At 57.7% G+C, this 17,698-nt stretch overlaps 2 protein-coding genes across 5 annotated transcripts; both read right to left on the minus strand.

The window, feature by feature from the left end:
• Nucleotides 1-146: 146 nt before the first annotated feature.
• Nucleotides 147-8,318, minus strand: ZBTB48 (zinc finger and BTB domain containing 48). Of its 4 annotated transcripts, none has more exons than XM_027565034.1 (11): nt 8,239-8,318; nt 6,949-7,645; nt 6,019-6,260; nt 3,125-3,236; nt 2,451-2,543; nt 2,042-2,128; nt 1,716-1,870; nt 1,187-1,323; nt 950-1,114; nt 597-685; nt 147-507 (listed from the first exon to the last, which is right to left on the minus strand). In XM_027565034.1, the coding sequence occupies exons 2-11, from the start codon at nt 7,636-7,638 to the stop codon at nt 211-213; spliced, it is 2,067 nt and encodes a 688-aa protein (XP_027420835.1). In that variant the 5' UTR covers nt 7,639-7,645; nt 8,239-8,318; the 3' UTR covers nt 147-210. The 4 variants fall into 4 exon arrangements, with proteins under 4 accessions (XP_027420835.1, XP_027420833.1, XP_027420834.1 ...); XM_027565032.1 differs by having other exon boundaries at nt 3,125-3,239; XM_027565033.1 differs by lacking the exon at nt 8,239-8,318 and having other exon boundaries at nt 6,949-8,236.
• A 184-nt stretch (nt 8,319-8,502) lies between these two features.
• Nucleotides 8,503-17,692, minus strand: TAS1R1 (taste 1 receptor member 1). Its single transcript, XM_027565038.1, has 6 exons — nt 16,583-17,692; nt 14,620-14,926; nt 12,134-12,895; nt 11,474-11,686; nt 11,057-11,177; nt 8,503-9,723 (listed from the first exon to the last, which is right to left on the minus strand). The coding sequence occupies exons 1-6, from the start codon at nt 16,771-16,773 to the stop codon at nt 8,792-8,794; spliced, it is 2,526 nt and encodes an 841-aa protein (XP_027420839.1). The 5' UTR covers nt 16,774-17,692; the 3' UTR covers nt 8,503-8,791.
• Nucleotides 17,693-17,698: the final 6 nt, after the last annotated feature.

The following is a 17,698-nucleotide window of genomic DNA, read 5'->3' on the forward strand; positions in this document are numbered from 1 at the left end:
TCCCAACAACCTGGGGAAGCTGCTGGCCAAGATCTGGGGTGCACAGATCAGGCAGTGCCCCATTTCTTTTAGAGGACATGGCAGGAAAGCAGCTCCTCCCGGAGCCCAGGTTCCATGGGAACAGACCACTGGATGGGCTGGAATGGTCAAGTCCAAAGCCCTGTGGTTTATTGGGGGCTGGGACCAAGGGGACCGTGCACGGGTCAGGGGCTATGTGTCACAGTCTTCGGGGATGGCGGCCGTGATGATGAGCGAGGGCTCCATGACGCCCGCACCCGTGAAGCTCTCCTCCGCACACAGTCTCTGGCCAGGGAGCTGGGAGGCCAGGCTGCCATGGGCCAGTGACTCCACGATGACCTCGGCTGAGCCCACCTCCAAGTCGGGGGGCGGCTGGAGTGCCACCACCACCATCTTCTCGTCCTCGATGACCAAGTTCCGGAGCTTGCGCTGCCTGGGGTTGTAGTTCTCCACCCGGTCATGGATCTCCATGTGCCTCCGCAGGTGGGCCTAGGGGTTAGGGGGTCTCAGGCTGGGTGCAGAGGGAGGAAGGTTCAGGGGCCCGAAGGGGCGGGAGGAGGCAAGGCAGCCAGGCCTACCTGCCGGGTGAACTTGTAGCCACATTCAGTGCACTCGAACTTCCTGACCCCCTTGTGTCTCCTCACGTGCACGCGCAGCTGCTCCACAGCTGCAGGAGGGAAGGGCCGGGGTTGGGGGACGCAGGAAGTGGGCAGGCTCGGCCCTGCCAGGTTCTCGGGCGGCACCCTGAAGTCTCTACTGCCTGGGGCCCTCAGGAGCCTCCACCCACTCCCTGCTGGCAAGAGGGTTCTGCTGCCAAGGAGCGTGTGACAGCCACTGTTGCGCCCAGCCTCTCCCGGGGAAAGGGGAAAGGTCCTGGCCCTCCCTCCGCCCAGGGTAGGGCAGGGCGATGGCCTTCCACAGGCCCAGGTACCTTTGAAGGTCTTCCCGCAGATCTGGCAGAAGTGGGGCCGGCCCTCCTGGTGGCGGCTGGCCACATGCCTGAGCAGGGGCCCCTTCTCTGTGAAGCGCTGCTCACAGAACTCACAGCTGAAGGGCCTCTCGCCGGTGTGGGTGCGGTTGTGCTTGTCCAGGCTGGCTGTGGGGACAAGGAGGGGGGCTCAGCCGCCGGGCCTCAGCCCTGAGCCAGGGAGGGGCTGGCCTGCCTCACCTTGGGTGCGGAAGGTCTTGCCACAAAGGTGGCACTGGAAGGGCTTCTCGCCCGTGTGCGTGCGCAGGTGCATGTTGAGATTGGCCTTCTGGGTGAAGGCGTGGCTGCAGAACTCACAGACGTATGGCCGCTCGTTCCTGTCCAGGCAGGGACACAGGCGTCACCAAAAGAAGCAGTCCCCTTAGTGCCCCTGCAGCTGGGAACACGCCTGATCCCAGAGCCAAGGAAACAGGCTAGGCTGAGGCCAGCCTGCCTGAGCTGTGAGAACAGACTCTGGCTGCCTGGGGAAAAGAGGGCATGAGCTCCATCCCAGGAGCCACGGGACACCAGGACTCTGCCCAGGGAGGCCCAGAGCCTCATCCTGCATGAATCCCCACCCACAGCCTCCCTGCTTGGCAAGCTGCCTGATCCCTCAGGTCCTCCCCTCCAGAAAGGCTGCAGGCTTTGGACACAGGTGGGGGCACTCTGGCCCCTGTGAGTGGCAGCAGGGCCGGGCCTGGGGAGGGCAGTCCAGGGAGGACAGTCCCACCTGTGCTTGGCCTTGATGTGCATCTGCAAGCCATTCCGGCTCGATGCCCGGTGCCCGCACTCCTCGCACACAAACAGCTTCTCCCCACGGTGCTTGAACGCCTCGTGCAGCTGCAGCTCCGTCCGGGACAGGAAGCACTTAGCACAGGTGGGACACTAGGGGACAGAGGCAGGCAGGGCCAGAGTGAGGAGCAGGGCCGCCCTGGAGTCCCTGCCCTGGGAAACCGCACAGCCTGCCCGCTCTAGACCAGCCACACCGCCTCCCTGGGCTGGCTCCCGGCATCGCAGCGGGCCCAGCCCCCACCCTTGGCGTGGCCTGGCACTTACCGCATGGGGCTTGGGGGCTCCGTGCAGCTTGATCATGTGGCTCTGCAGGTCCTTCTTCTGCATGAACTGCTGGGAGCAGGAGGAGCACTGCAAGACAGGTCACGGTCACCCCTGAAGCCGCCAACACCACTGGAAGCCGGGTCACCCCAGGGCTATTAGGGGGGAATCGGAGGCAGGGCCCAGCCTGAGATGCTCGGAGGCTCCTCGACCAAGTGTGACGGTCACACCCAGGCAGAGGCTGAGGTTGTCCTCCAGTGATGGAATCCCGCCCAGAGACACAGGAGCACTGGGCGGGTAGGGAGGGGAGGCCCGGACACCATTCCCACGTGAAGGGCTGGGCGAGGCGGGTGGGGTGGAGATCCTGGGGCTGCCCCTCGGCCTCCAGCCTCGGGGACAGGCCGAGCCTGACCTTGTAGGGCATCTCCCCCGTGTGGGACACCATGTGCACCCGCAGCTCCATCCTCCGGCGGAACGTCTCCTGGCACACAGAGCACGTGAAGACCTGGCAGCATGAGGGGCAGGCGGGGCTGGCATCAGTGTGGGGAGGGCCTCTGCTCGGGCTTCCACTCACAGCTGGCAAGAGTCTGCCCAAAGGGGTGGGGGCGCTAGGGTGGGAGAGGGCAACACATAATCTGCTTGCCCTGACTGTGACATCGCGGAGTGTTGCAAGCCCACCACGCCAGGCTGAGAGTCAGACCAGGGACAAAGGCCGAATGGCCTCACCTGTGACCCCCACCCTGACTGGTGACCAGCCTCTAGGAAGCGGGGTTTAGGCCACCGGGGGGTGGGGGAGGTGGCCAGGTGGCCTTTCTCAGCAGTTAGCCCCCTTCTCCAAAGCCAGGAACCCAGGCAGGCAAACCCAAGATACCTCCTGCAGTGTCCCTCCTGGGCTTGTCCCTTCTGCCCTTGGGGCCTATGTCCCCACTGTCATACCAGGCAGGGGACCCGATGACATCCAAGGACCCTGCGGCTCTCGAGTCTACAGTCCTGTCAGGCCAGTCCCCTGGGGGCCCCTCCCAGGTGGAAGAGAGACAGAAGCCAGCGTGTGCCTGCCCAGCAGGACCCTGGCTGGCCCTCAGGTACCTGTTCTGAGCGGTTCATGCAGTTCCGGGCTTCATGCTCCAGGAGGTTCTCCTTCCGGAAGTAACACTTCCCACATTTGGCACACTCAAAGGGTTTCTCCCCAGTGTGTTTCCTGCTGGGAGAAGCCAAGGGGTGTGGAGACTGAGTAGACTCGCCGCCCTCCCTCACACAGGGCCCGCTCTGGCACCTCTGCTGACAGTGCTGAGCTGCCCGCGCTGACGCCTGAGGCTCTCCACATGGCTGGTGAAGCTGTGGGGTGCGTCCAGAAACCCTCCTCCCTCCAGGAGACTCCGCAAAGGAGGGGACAGCTTCCCACTGTAGGGGACACCCCCGAACCACAGGCCACTGGGAGGGCCAGCTGCAGTGTCTCTCCAAAGGCAGACATAACCTCTGGGCCCCAACTCCCTGGAGAAACCTCTCAGCCTGCCTGGGGCTTCTGTGAGCTTGGCCTTCAAAACCATGGCCACAATCTGACCACCTCGGCCTGGCCTCCGGGCTACCACCCAGTGCAGCCGCGCCACCTCCAGGCCACTGCCTGGGCCTCCCACCTGGTCCTGTGCTCCATGCAGGCCTCCCAACAAGTTTTCACTTTAGGAGTCGGATGGACCCTCGAGGATAACCAGATCTCATCACCTTACTCAACCCTCTAACACTTGGCATCTGGCCCCGAGAAAGGCCTGTTGCTGCCCCTTACCTTGCTGCCTCCCTCCCACCCGAGCCTCTGTTCCAGCTTCCCTCCAGCCCAGAGCTGCTCCCCAGCCATCTGCAAGCTTTCTCACTTCTTCTGAACCTGCTGGGTAGTCTCCTGTCTACAATTGCAACCTGACCCGACCCTGAACTCCCCAGGTCCCCCTCCCCAGCCCTCCTATCCTTTTCTTTTTTCCCATGGCACTTCTAGCCCTTCAACACACTGCAGAGTCTCTTATCTGGTCGTTCAGGGTCTCACCGCCCTGCTGGAAGGCAAGCTCCACAAGGTCCCTTTGTTCTCTTCATGAAGGTATCTGAAGCGCCCAGCCACCTGGCAGACAACTCACTGAATGAACTAAGTGAACCCTGACCTCAGAGCCCGGAATAGTGTGGGAAGAACACTGACAGCCTGCCACAGGCACTCTTCTCTCATCCCTGCTGATACACTGACTGTCCCGCACCCACAAGGCCTCAGTTGGCACCTCAGCTGGCACCCCCTCCTAGTTCTTAGGTCAGTCTAGTGGCCTGCAGCATAAGAGGAGGACAGGGCTGGTACCTGCACCCAAGTTTCACACTAGGGAGTGTGCAGGCATATACAGGTCACCCCAGGGTGACTGGCCCAAAGGCTCCACTGGCAGCAGCTGCCCCCAAAGCAGGGAGAGCAAGGGGCCTCTGTCCTCAGTTCCAACTCCATTCAGTCACAAGGGCCTCTGAGAGTGTCGTAGTGAGAAAACGTGCATGGCCCCGCCTGGCTTGGCAAGACATTGCACCAAGTGCTGTCTGGGGCTGAAGAGGGGCAGGGAGGGAAGGCGCATCACCTAGCTGCCCTCCCTGCAAGCCCTAGGAAAAAAAGCAAGGCCTCGGGAGCAGTGCCTTCCACAAGGATGTACGGGATGATAGAAATACTCCAATACTCCACGTCCATGCTGTGGCCTTCGTTCAGCTGCTAGGGCTGCAAGTAGCTACTGAGCGCTTGAAATGAAGCTAGCATGACTTAGGAACTAAACTTATTTAATTTTAATTACTTTTAAGTTAAAATAGCTTCCTGTGGAATCTGGATGTCACAGGCACCAGTCATTGTAGCCCTCCAAGGAGAGCCAGTGAGCCCTAAGGGAACTCAGGAGAAGAATACCTGCTACCTGCGGCCACCAAAATGCAGCCACTTCCTGAGGTGAGCCCCAAGGACACTCAAGATGTGGAAAAACACAGGATACTTGTCCCAGATAGCTGAGGTGCATATCCAAGGAGTTCAGTGAGCCCAGAAGCTTACATCTTCCCATACACAGAGAAGTGCAAAATTCCTTAACTTGGGATATCTGGTTTTCTTTAACAATAATCTTTTGATGTTCAGACTATATACCCTTGGTTGCAAAAATTTCTATATAACCTGGCTCCTCCCTTCGCTTCCTCAGAGCAGTTCTCTCAGGGTTACTTGAGATGCTGCTGCCTCCTGGGCTTGAAGTCCTAAAAATTCCCACTGAATAAAACATAACTCTCAACTTTTAGGTTGTGATTATTTTTTAAGTCAACACCTTACCGGACACAGCAGCTTTCGACAAAGGGTCCCTAGTGCTCCGCTGACACCTGAGACTTAACCTGTCTGCAGAAACGCAGGTAGCACCCACCCTACAGATGGACATCCTGGCCCCAGGCCCACGCTGCCAGGCTTCAGTAATACCTGCGGTCAGGCCTCAGCCACAGCATGGGCCCTCAGGCTGCTCTCACCTCCTTGGGAGAAGCCTGCTGGAGGTCAAGGTCCACAGTGGGTGGAGCCTGATGTAACAGCTGCTTCAGGCCGCTTCAATCCTGCTAGACTCTGCGACCCCATGGACTGTGGCCAGCCAGGTTCCTCTGTCCATGGAATTCTCCAGGCAATAATACTGGAGTGGGTTGCCATGCCCTTCTCCAGGCAATCTTCTGTCTCTTATGTCTCCTACATTGGCAGGCGGGTTCTTTACCACTAACGCCACCTGGGTGTCCCCAAACCCGCTCCCAGCAGAGAGCTCACAGGAGTGGGAGGAAGAAGGAAGCCATCCAGTGTCAGAGTCTCACTCCCCAATGGTCAGAGGATACCAATGCCAGGCACCGTGTGGGTCTGAGATGGCACCCCAGCCCCCCTACGTGGGCCGCAAGTGGGGAGCGCGGGCCCCCTCCCCCAACACAGGAACAGCAGATGGGAAAACAAAGTAGAAAAACAGAACGTTTACCTGTTGTGGACTTTTAGGTAATATTTGCTGAGGAACTTTTTATGACATGTGGGGCATTCAACTGGCACCGCTGTACCTTTTCTGTTCTCAGCAGGCTCGGCTGCCAGGGAACCTACGCTCCGGGCCGGCTCAGCAGCACAAGGCTTTCTGATTACGTTTGCTTTCCTCTTGGTCGGCACAGTCTCAGTTTCAGAATCATAATCGCCATCCCCGTCGTCCTCAACTTGAACCACCACCTCCCACTAGAGCAGAAGAGGCAGCAGGAGGGGGCAAGGTCACCAAACTGAATCAGCAGTGGTTCTGGGGATGGGTCTACAGGGTGGCTAGTTCCATCTGGTTTCATCTCAAGTCCCAACCCAGGCCTGCCACCGGAAGCATCCGTTCCTTCATCAGTGCCTGTTCCCTTCAAGGTCCCAGGGCAGCAGCAACATCCCAATCCCAGGTTTGAGAGCAGGAGCTCTGTATGTGGGTAACTGGAGGTCCACCTGGATTTCACTTCCCTGGGGAAACACCTAATGCCGCCCACGTCGGCCCCAAGAAGCTGCCAACCACAGACACAACTGGCAGGAAGGTCAGCCTGAGGCTGTGGGATGGAGCTGGCTTCCTGCATTAGGAGACATCACGTCCGACTCTGCAACCCCACGGACTGTACCTCGTCAGGCTCCTCTGTTCATGGGATTTCCCAGGCAAGAATACTGGAGTGGGTTACCATTTCCTTCTCCAGGGGATCTTTCTGATCCAGGGATTGAACCCGCATCTCCTGCCTTGACAGGCAGATTCTTTACCACTGCGCCACCTGGGAAGCCCTATATTTGGAAAAACCCTGTTCTAAACCCACAAAACAGACTGTACCTTTGGGTCCAGATTACCCCTGAAAAGTATCAGTCCCTTCTCCCCATCTCCCCTTCTCCAACACCCTGAGCCCAGTACCTCATTAGTCCCGCCCTGCAGCTGGACACCTTCAGCTTCGAAGGGCCTTGGGGGCACTTTGCAATCCTCAGGCTCCTTGTCCCCAGGGGGACAGAGCTTCAGGGCCTGCTTGAGTTTCCCACGGAGAAAGGACGGGCTCTCACTCTGAGCAGGGAGGCCAAGCCGGGGCCTCTGGGGGCTGAGACTACCGCTTAGCTCCGGATCCCTGGGGATTTGACCCAGAGTCCTTGAAACTTCCTCCTTCTCCACACCCGCAGACTCCTTGAGGTGGCTGTTCACATCCCGGGGGGCAGATTTCCCAAGCCCACTCTGGCCACTTGGTGGCTGTCCCACCGAGGCTTTGGGCTTGAAGCTCTGGCACAACTCCACAGCCTCTGGCACTCGCAACTCCCTGGCTGCCAGGAGCACCTGATCCCGGTTCCCGGAGGTGAGGGCGAGGTGGCCGGTGTAGAAAAAATCCAGCAGGAGGCCAAAGATCTCGGCAAAGCCCGCAGGGAGGACAACACTGCCCCCTGAGCCATCCCCGTAGAGGCTCTGGAAGAAGTGGCTGCAGCAGGCAAGAACACTCCAGTGTGCCTTGAACACCAGGCCCCCCACATCCAGGGTGGCATCGCAGTACTGGCCCCTCTCCCGCTGCTTGTTGAGTTCCTGCAGAACCCTCACGCTGTGCTGGACGAAGGAGCCGTCCATGGTCCCTCTGAAGGGAAGAAACACGGCAGTGACACTGACCAGTCCAACCCAGAGGCAGCAAGAGAAAGCCCCTGGAGCTGAGACCAGGGTAGAGGGAGACAGACTCTATTCTTTCACGTTTATTACAACCAGGACTTAGTTCAAGGTTAGAAGGTGCAAGCTGAGGCGGGAAGAGACTGAGAGCCTCCCTGGGGGCGGGGTCCAAGTAAACAGGCCATATCGGAGGTGGGCAGAGAGTGTGGGTGACGGGGGTGCGGGAAGACTAGGTGGGGACACAGTCGGGAAAGGGTGCTGGTGGGAGGAAATCAAAAGTTTGGGAAAAGAGGCGCTAAATCAGCGCGAACTTATCAGCCTGGCACAGCGAGAGGACCGGAGGCAGGGGAGGACAGCGGCTGCAGACAGGTGAGAGGAACCCACGCCGCGCCCACACGTCTCGAGCAGCCGGGCGGAAGGCGGCTGCGGTCACACTCCATCAGCAGTCACGGCGGCCCACAGCGCCCCCTCCCTCGTCCCTTGGCCATCGACCTCCTCACCCTGGCCCATGCTCCCTACGCCTACCCCTCCAGCCCCGAGCCAGATAGCCCCCACAACCCCACTGACCAACTCCCCCGGCCGTACGTGCCCGGCGAAAGTGCAGAGACGCCGCCGTCGCCGCCGCCGGACGTGACGTCAGGGCGCGCCGGCCTGGGCGGGACGCCTCGGGGGCGCAGGCCTTTACCTCCGAATCCGGCCCCTGGAGGCGGTACCACATAGATAGCAGCCAATGGGATGGAGAGAGAGGCGGAACCAATCCAGTTCCCCCCGCCCCCCGGCATTGGGACCGCCTCCCTGGGTTGCCTAGCAACGCCAAGCGGGCCATTCGGTCTTGCCCTGCTGGGAGTCCCGAGGTTTCGCCTGCGGTTAGCCGGGCCGCACAGCGCCCTGAGGCTTGAAGAGGCAGCGCTCTACCGTCGCCCTAGAGAGGAAGCGCAACGAAGACACACATTTCATCTTTTTATTGGCAGCCGGCGCAGCCCGGACTGAGCCCTCCCGTGGGCTTACACTTCGCACGCCAAGGCTGAGGAGCCTCCCGGACACCCAGGTCCTGGACGCCCCCGTTCCACCTTCGCCCCTGAGTCCGCCCCGCCAGGCTTGACCACGCCCGATCCAGTGGTCAGGTGGAACCACAGCGCCTGGTGTAGTCCTGGATGGAGGCCTGGAAGTGCTCGGTGCTGTTGAGGTCCGGGCGGTACAGAATCACGTAGCACTTGGGAAGGAAATAACCGCTGAAGCCTCCACTCAAGCTGCTCAGCATGGCCAGCGCGTTGACCGCGGGCAGATACTTGCCCTGATAGACAATGGCCATGGTGAAGAAGGCGATCCAGGACACGAAGTTGAGGAGCAGGCTGAAGGTGACATATTTGGCCTCATTGTAGTTCTCTGGCAGGTCCTTGCCCAGGTAGCTGCAGGCAAAGGCGCTGATCGAGAGGAGGCCATTGTAGGTAACAGCCAGCATGAAGCCCAGTGAGTTAGCCTCTGTGCAGCCAAGCACCACCAGTTGAGGGAAGTGCTTGTATTCCCTGGTCGGCAGTGGGGTCCACACTGCAAGCCAAATTAGGCAGATAAGCAGCTGGATTGTTGAGCTGATCATCACAAACAGGCCAGCACCACGGTTTTGGACCCATGCACGGAAGAAGGTGGGTAACCTGGCAGAAAACTTGAAGATGAAGACAAGTTGGAAGGAGCGGACCGTCAGGCAGGACAGGAAGATGGCAAAACCGAGGGAAAAGAGGCCTTGGCGCAGTAAGCACGTGGGCAGTGTGGGCTCCCCAAAGAAGCCATAGAGGCCCCAAGTCCCCCCTGCCAAGGAGCCCAGCATGAAGAAGCACAGTCGGCCTCCAGCTGACCTCACCACGGGGGTGTCTAGGTGCCAGGCAAACAGGCCAGCAGTCCCAGCCACCAGCAGCAGCAGCAGCGTATTAGCTGCCAGCAGTACCAAAGAGACTGGCTCGTGCCACGTCAAAAACACCACAGTGCGTGGGAAACAAGTCTGGCTTCTCTCAGGTGCCCACTCTTCTTTTCCACAAGGCCGGCATCTATAGGGATCTGGAAGAGAAGGTGGAGAGGGTTCCTGAGAGCCAGGTGAGGACAGCAGGAAAGGGAGGCTGTACAACCCTTGTATTGGAAAAGCCCCTGATGCTGGGAAGGATTGAGGTCAGGAGGAAAAGGGGGCAACAGAAGGTGAGATATTGGATGGCATCATCGACTCAATGGACATGGTGGTGGTGGATTAGTTGCTAAGTCACGTCCAGCTGTTGCAACCTCTTGGACTGCAGCCTGCCAGGCTCCTCGAATCCATGAGTTTGACCAACTCCGAAAGACAGAGGAAGGTAAGGACAGGGAAGCTTGGCGTGCTACAGTCCACAGGGTCACGAAGAGTCAGACACAACTTAGTGACTGCACAACAACAACAACAACAACCCTGCAAGGTGCTGGTGGGGCTGTAGCACAGCAGCTGGGCTCTGCCAGGCCCAGCAAGATGAGGGTAGCCCTGAGTGAGAGCCCCCAGGCCATGTGTTTCCTTAATATGCCTGTGTGAACTACAGATCATGGAGACATTTGGGTCAGTTCTGTGACTCCTGATCCCAGAAGGAGTTGGCAAGCCAAGAGGTCATAGAGAGGGCCTTACCCTATAGCTCAGCCCACACCACCCTGAGGCTGTGATCCAGGGCAAGCAGCCAGCCCCAAAGGAAGGGCATTTTCATCTCTCCCAGGGCTCTCTCCCTAGCCAAATCCACCTTCTTGAGCTGCACTCTGTGGTTTCTCTGAGTTGAGTTGATTCCCTCAGTATGGAAGAGATGCATTCCCACTGCCACCAAGATGGTAAAAAGAAGGCATGTGGCCCCTGGAGTCCAGCTCTGGGCTGAGCCCCTTAGCTACCTCTGTCTGCCCTCTGCCCTTGACCTTGCATCGCAGGATGGAAGAACTTTTTGTCCTGCCACAGACATGCTAGTGTCTGCATTCAAGCCAAGCTGTTCAAGGCAGTGGGTGTCACTGATATGGTCAATAAATGGGATTTCATACAGATAAAATGGGAAGAAAAAAGAAAAAAAAGGACAATATGGGAGGGTACAAAGGGAATGAAACTCACATCTGTTTGGATAAAGATGCTGAGTTTAGGATAAAATTGTCTCTCTAGGTGCTGGTTTGGAGCTCTCTTAAAAAGAACACAGCTAGATATGAGGCCTTCAACTGCTTGTTTCTTTCTGCTTGATGAGAACTTACGTCTGGTGGAAGGTGTCCTCCAAACTGTCCCTAACTGGCAGGAAAGTGACCAGGACCCTGGCTCTGCACACATGTGGCCCAAGGGAGGCACTTCCATTTGTTCTACAGACCCTAGGAGTGCTGGTGGTTCACCCACTCATCACTGGTCACTCACCACTCCTATTGAGGAAAGTCCCGGCCTCACAGGGCACACACTCAAAGCAGCAATGGTGGAAACCTGTGATCACTCTCTGGTGGCCTTCAGGACAGTCCTTGGAACACACAGACGTAGGCACCTGCAAGAAGCCATGGTGTTCTGCAGCCACGTGGAGATGCTCATGTCAAGGGACCGTCACACATGGGATGGAAAACGGGGTCTCTGGGCATCTGCCCTCACAGCTCACTCCCAGAGCAGACGGCTTGGTCATGTGAACCAGCAGCAACTGGGCATCTGTCTTTCTGAGCCCTGGGAGCTTCCCTGGCAGGGCAGCCTGGTACCTGGGATCCAACCTCATGTTCTGTGTGAGCTGTCAGCACTGCCCCCAGGCTGCCCATCAGGCAGTCACTTGGTGAGTGACCACGTCCCTGTTACCTGGTTGTCGTTTCCATGCCACCGGATTTTGGTCGTATTTAAGTCCAGCAATACTGAAAATGGAGAGGAGGAGCCGATGACCCTGAAGGTCCAGTTGGGGCCACTCCAGTCCCAGGCGATTATGTCATAGTTGCTGAGGGTATTGCCATCGTCATTAAATGTCACAGCGTCTTTGTGTAAAAGGAACTTCACCTTGCGGATCTGCTCCAGAAGCTGAAACAAACGGGGATAACGGAGCTGGTGCCAATGACACTGGCTGCTCCTCCTGCGTCCTTCCAGACCCAGATGGCCCAGGAAGCAAGTGCATGGGGCCTTGCTGAGCTTCTACCTGGGGCATTTCAGCCTGCCTGGAAGTTCTGGTCCCTTCCTCAGCCCACCTCCCCTCCTAAAAGGCCCCTTGACCCTCCTAACCAGCCTCCTGAGTGAGAGAAGTCTCTAAGAAGGCAGCCCTTTCCAGAGCTTTCAAGCCCTGGATCCCAGGCCTGGTGGGTGGGTAGAGCCACAGCTCAGAGAAGACCAAGGGGAGCCTCAGAGAAGGGATCAGCCTCTAGCGGTCACCCTTTGCCCCCCACCCCCAGCATTTAGGGTAGCTGAAGAGTAACCACACTGCCTGCCTTAGGAAGGCAGACAGTGGGTGCCAGTGGCCGGTAAGTGCCTTACCTGCCAGGGATAGACCCAGCCCCTCGAACAAGCTCCAGAGGAGCAGCCCAGGAGCTGGTGGAGGCCATGGGCCACAGCGTAGACAGCCTGGTATGCGTTGTAGGCAGAGCTCATGGAGAACTCTGCTAGCGTGGGCATTGCCTGTGCCGTGAAAGCCCAGCATTCTGTACACAGCTGGTTGCTGTTGCACCAGGAGCCCTGGGGGCAAGGCCTGAGAACTCCTTTGTCGGCCTGGACATAGGCCTCTTCAAACTCCTTCAGGCCAGGGACATGCCTGTGCGGAATGGCCACGCCCAGCACTGTGCCGATGCCCTGGATCCCAGGCACACTGTTGATGTGACTAGAGATGGCCCAGTCTTCTGTGGCGATCCACACCTTGGCAGTCAGTTTGGCCAGCACCACGGATTCAAAGAACACCCTGGCCAGCTGTCTGCCGGAGTAAACCACTACAACGGTGGTCCTGGCTTGGACCAGGCAGCGTATCATGCTCTGCATCCGCTCATCGCCCGGTCGGGCAGAAAAAGGCACAATGTCCCTAAAGGCAATACAGATGCCCTGCCGGGTGACCTGGTACTCCAGCTCCTGTATCCCTACCTCCCCGTAGTCACCTTCGCCACCCACGATGGAGATCCAGACCCACCCGAACCTCTGCAGCAGCAGCACCAAGATGTCCACCTGGTGCTTATCACTAGAGATGGTGCGCAGAAAAGAGGGGTAGAGCCTCCTCGCGTTGAGCACCATGCTGCTGGCTCCGTAGCTGACCTGTGGAGTTCAAGTTCAGTGGCATCAGCCTCGACTGAGGGCCCCCCAGGGCCAGCCCTGTTCTTGGTGCAGGGACATAGGAGCGGGAGGGGAGGGAGAAGGGGGAATGGAGATGAGGTCCTGGCCTGGGGTCTCAAGCAGAGCACTGCTAAGTTACCCATGGATAAGGGGGCAGGTCCCCAGAGAGAATTCTGGGAGAGGAAGGAGACTCTGGCCTGTGGACAAAGTGAATGCAACCTGCAAGCAGGGAGTGAAATAGTATATGTGTGGGGCCCTCCAGGGACTTCCACTCAGCTGGAAAGCTGGAGGGCAGATCCAGGAAGGAGAGCATGAGCCTGTGTATTCTGTCAGGGCAGGAAGCCTTAGCCCCTACTTAGCCCCTACTCGGCCTAGCTGAGGTGCTAGGGCTTTACCCCAAGGCCACAGGGAGCCCCTCAGGGTTTAGGCAGCGAAGTGACATCAAACTTGTAGGAGTGTATCTCTGATCAATGAAGAACCTGTTTAGAAAAGGCTCAAGGCCAGAGTCAGAACCCCAAGGAACTGATGGAATCATCTAGATGGGAGAGGATTGCAGTCAGTTAAAGCTGGGGCAGTGGCCATAGGGAAGGGATGGACCTGGCAGTGGTTAGAGGGCCCCATGGCAGAAGCCGTGGTGATGGGCTAGACGTGGAAGCAGAGAAGGGAATGCAGCGGGCACTGGCTTCCTTGGAGACAGTCACTCTGCCAGACAGGCTGGGGAGGGGATGTAGGAAGACAAGAGGCTTTTGTTATGAGGTAGGTAAGTTCATTTGGGGCCCTGGTGGCTCCATTAAGTGGAGGCACTGAGTGAGGCTCTGGAGACAAAGCTGGTTCTCAGGAGTGGAGATGGAAGGTGGAGATGGGAATTCAGCCAGGGCCTTTTGCTTTCCTGAGAAGGGGAGGGGTGTGTCCTAGACAGTCACCTCCTTCTTGGGGGGGATGGAGGGGGGCACAGAATTCCCTAAAGGAAACCAAGAAGGAAGTGGCACAAGGGAAAAGGGGGAGGTCATAAATGCTGGGGGAAAGTGTCAAAATGGTCAGATGGGTTGGAGACCTTGTGGCCCTCCACCAGTCCTTCTCAGCAAGACCTTGCTGGTTCTGCCTTGGGGTGGTCACTTGACCCATCTCCAACCCCTACCCAACCCGCAGTCATCACCTTCAAGCACTGCTCAAAGGACAGAGCCCAAGGCCATGGAGGGAGGAGTAAATGCAAAGAGAGAAGCAAGCAGGAATGGAGAGGCTGCAGAGAAGTCTCCTTGGAAGGGGAGGTCAGCCAGGCTGAGGAGAAGTGCCCGGAGGATGGAGGGGGACAGGGCAAGTGTGTCAGCAGAGGAGGAGGCCCTGGAGAGGCTGATGAGCAGAGGAGGGGAGGGCACCACACAGCTGAGCCTGAGCCTGGAGGAACGGACGGGAGGAGGAGGATGGGGTAGATGTGAAGCCTGTGGGGTGATGGGACAGCAGGAGGAGAGAGACGAGCAGAGGTTTCCAAGGAGAAAGGACTTTCCGGTGAGCACAGAAGCAGGGAGATCTCGGAAGCAGCACTTGGAGAAGAAGGAACTCCAGATGAGTGACTCAAGAGCAGTGACTGCCCAGGAGGTCCTGAAGTCCAGACTCACCTTGGGCACAGCAGCTCCTGCACACCCACCCCAGCCCACGCTGGACTCACCAGGAGGGGAGATGAGTGAACTGTTAGGGCTCCAGCTTACCAGGGGCACCAGGAAGGGGCTCAGCAGGGCTGCAGTGGTAAGAGCGTGCTTGGTGATGTCAGGCCCGATCACCGCCACCATCGCAGGGGAAAAGTGGGCAGGGTCTCCCTGGATCTCCACATAGTGCCTCCCCAATGTGCTCAGTATGCTTAGCGTGGCGTACATGTTCGCTGAGTCTGAGCACACATCGTACAGCTCGTAACCCAGGGTGACATTGGGTAGCAGGGCAGTGGAGTTGTTTATCTCCTCGATGCTGAACCGCATGGCCTGGAAGAGGTGATAGCCATGGCCGTTGAAGCTGTTGGACCTGTAGGGAAAGCCAGGCTGAGAGCTAAGAACCTCTGGTTTCCTGGAACCCTAGGCTTGGGGGTAGAAAGGAACCTCTGAGGTCATCTGTGCAGCCCCTACAACCATGACCTCAACATGGGTCCTGGACCACACACACAGTTCTGCTGACAGGCCTTGGGAGAGGTAGGGGGCAAACTGGCAAAGTATACATACCATGCCCCCACAAAGCATATTAGGATCAAAGGGCTCCCAAGTCCTGTAGCAGAGATATCTGCTATATTAGGGTTCTCCAAAGAAACAGAACCAAGATGAGACACATATGTATACATCTAGTTAGCTAGCTAGCCAGCTATATATACACAGAGAGAGAGGGAGCGCAAACAAAAGAGAGGACTATCTTTTCCTTGGGATCTCCATCTTTTCTCTTAAGACCTTCAACTGATTAGGTGAGGCCCAACTACACTATGGAGAGCATCTGCTTTATTGATTTAAACGTTAACCACGGCTAAAACGTTAACCACATCACAGCAACATCTAGACTGGTGTTTAATCAGCACCTGGACCGCAGGGCCTAGCCAAGTTAACACATGAAATTAACCACAGTACATGCTTATACCCGGTTAACCAGTACCTTTCACTGGGACACGTGATTGTGGTGGGGGCCTGTGTTCCTCATGGCCTCTCTGAGAAACACAGACACGGGCACACTAGGGCCGTGACTCAGCTCTGCTTGAGCAGTGTGCCAGCCTGCTCCATTTCCCAGCCTCCCTGCCTCTTGGGAGGCTCCCCCATCATTCCTACCACTTCTGTCCTTGAGTCACTGGAAGGAAGCGTAGTACCTCCTGCCCGCGACAGCCCTTCAGTCACCTGAACCTGGTTTTTCATGTATCTCCTCCTCCCTCAAATTTCCTCTTCCCAGGCTCCCAACTGTAGCTCTTTGGGCCAGTCCTCCCACGCTAGGCTTTCTAGAATCTTCCTCCCAGGCTGGCTGTCAGGTATGCTACATTTTGGGCCACTGAGCCATGAGACATCCTCGAGCTGACCGAATCTAATACTATTCCCTTTATAAGAAAAGCAGTTGCTTTTTTTTTTTTTCTACCTAGACTGTCCACTTCAGGAAGGCACCAACCAAAGTCATTCAGGCTACTGAAGCATCTTCTGCTATATGTCCCCACTTCTCTCCCCCTGGAGAACCATACTTGCCATCTGAGAGACTAAGGAGTGTGAACTGGGGAGGATTGGGGTAAGATAGGAGATGGAAGAGGGAAAGGTGCCCTTGCTTAACCTTTGCTCTCTAGTTACATTACAAAGCCAGGAAACAACTGACCTGGAATTATAATACAAAGGACGCTTAACAGCCAGGACAAAAGAATGTGTTAAAAGTGCCAGGGAAAGGCTAGCCAGCCCTTAAAGGTGGTGGCTTGGCTGTGGGTTGGGTAGGGATTGGAGGCAGTCCAGATGGTCACTCCAGAGATAGAACCCACAAGGTCTTGCAGAGGCAGGCTGGCAGAGGACCTGTAGGCACAGACTCCCCCCACGTGACAGTTCTACTGACCTCCCCGCCACTCACCTGTCACAGAAAGTCACCGTGGGTCTTCCTCTCGCCTCTGGAAGGGCACTGTGGAGAGGGAACATGCCTGCACGTGACAGTTCTACTGACCTCCCCGCCACTCACCTGTCACAGAAAGTCACCGTGGGTCTTCCTCTCGCCTCTGGAAGGGCACTGTGGAGAGGGAACATGCCTGCAAGCAGGTAATCCCCAGGGAGGCTGAAGTCGGGGGAGGACGGGGTGTTGTGGCAGCTGAAAGCCCAACAGCAGGAGAGGGAGAGCTGCAGGCCGACCAGGCGCACCCCCCAGAGTGACATGCTGGCCAGACAGTCCCGCGCCTGGCATGGCCACGCCACGCCCTGTGACCAGGTTGGGCCGTTTAAACAGAATGGTCAGCAGTTGCCCAGATGCTTCCCAGTCTCATGCCTATGAAAGGGGGCGGGCTTAGAGCCCAGTTGTAGGGCTCTTTGCCTCTGCCTTCCGGGCCTGCGGTCCTCCTCAGGAACTGGGCAGGGTAAAGGCACAGGTGCAAAGCAGGTGGCACCCACTGACCCTTCCTCTGGACGGTTGTGGGTTCTGTCCTTGCTCTGGTGCCTGTGGCATCCCCTGGTTCAGAACGGGATTTGAGGGGGGTCAGCTTCTTTGGGGAGGGGCTTGAGGAACAGAGTGTGAAAGGTTGCTCTCAGCGAGCTGCAGGTTTTAGAACCGTTTACCTGGGCCTCAGTTTACCGAACGAGACAAGGCTTTGAGTTATACTTGTGACCCACCCCAATCCTCAGTTTCCTGAAATTGAAATTCTGAGTAAATCGTCCCCGTTTCGCCTCCTTAAACACAGTCGGTCCCTTCAGCTCAAAGACAAATGCATGCAAACAGAGGGTATGCAAATAGACAGGTTTTGTTTAAAACGTCAATCCTGGAGCTTTTTCAGTCGCGGGGAGCGGAGCGGGGAGGGGTCGGGAAAATCCTAGCTGGATTTCCGGAGAGGTGGCCCTGGACTTGGGGTATCTGACTTTCCCTCTCCACGCAGCCGGGGTGAGGCTTTTGCATAATGTAAATGGGGCTCTCGTTGGGACTGCCTGGCCGGGTGTCGCCCAGGCTTTCCCTAGGTTTCACCACCTCCAACGGGCCTGAGTCACACTTGCGCCTGCGGAGGCCAGGGTGCGCCACCAAGACTGCCGGCAGAGGGCGCCCGCACCTTCCAGAACCTTGACGGGCCGCAGGGCGGAGCGTTGGGATCTCGCG

This window comes from Bos indicus x Bos taurus, chromosome 16, assembly GCF_003369695.1.
Source record: "Bos indicus x Bos taurus breed Angus x Brahman F1 hybrid chromosome 16, Bos_hybrid_MaternalHap_v2.0, whole genome shotgun sequence".
In the NCBI taxonomy this organism is placed as follows: Eukaryota; Metazoa; Chordata; class Mammalia; order Artiodactyla; family Bovidae; genus Bos; species Bos indicus x Bos taurus.

Bases quoted from the DNA above. Each gene is read 5' to 3' on its own strand.
- ZBTB48 (XM_027565032.1), bottom strand. From the start codon at position 7,638: ATGGACGGCTCCTTCGTCCAGCACAGCGTGAGGGTTCTGCAGGAACTC. The intron at 1,871-2,041 runs GTAAGTGCCAGG...TCTGTCCCCTAG, and splicing joins GAGCCCCCAAGCCCCATGCG to TGTCCCACCTGTGCTAAGTG. The intron at 1,324-1,715 runs GTGGGACTGTCC...CTGCCTGGACAG, and splicing joins CACATCAAGGCCAAGCACAG to GAACGAGCGGCCATACGTCT.
- TAS1R1 (XM_027565038.1), bottom strand. From the start codon at position 16,773: ATGTCACTCTGGGGGGTGCGCCTGGTCGGCCTGCAGCTCTCCCTCTCC. The intron at 11,687-12,133 runs GTAAGGCACTTA...CGTTTGTTTCAG, and splicing joins GCTGGGTCTATCCCTGGCAG to CTTCTGGAGCAGATCCGCAA. The intron at 11,178-11,473 runs GTAACAGGGACG...GGCTTCTTGCAG, and splicing joins GGCATGGAAACGACAACCAG to GTGCCTACGTCTGTGTGTTC.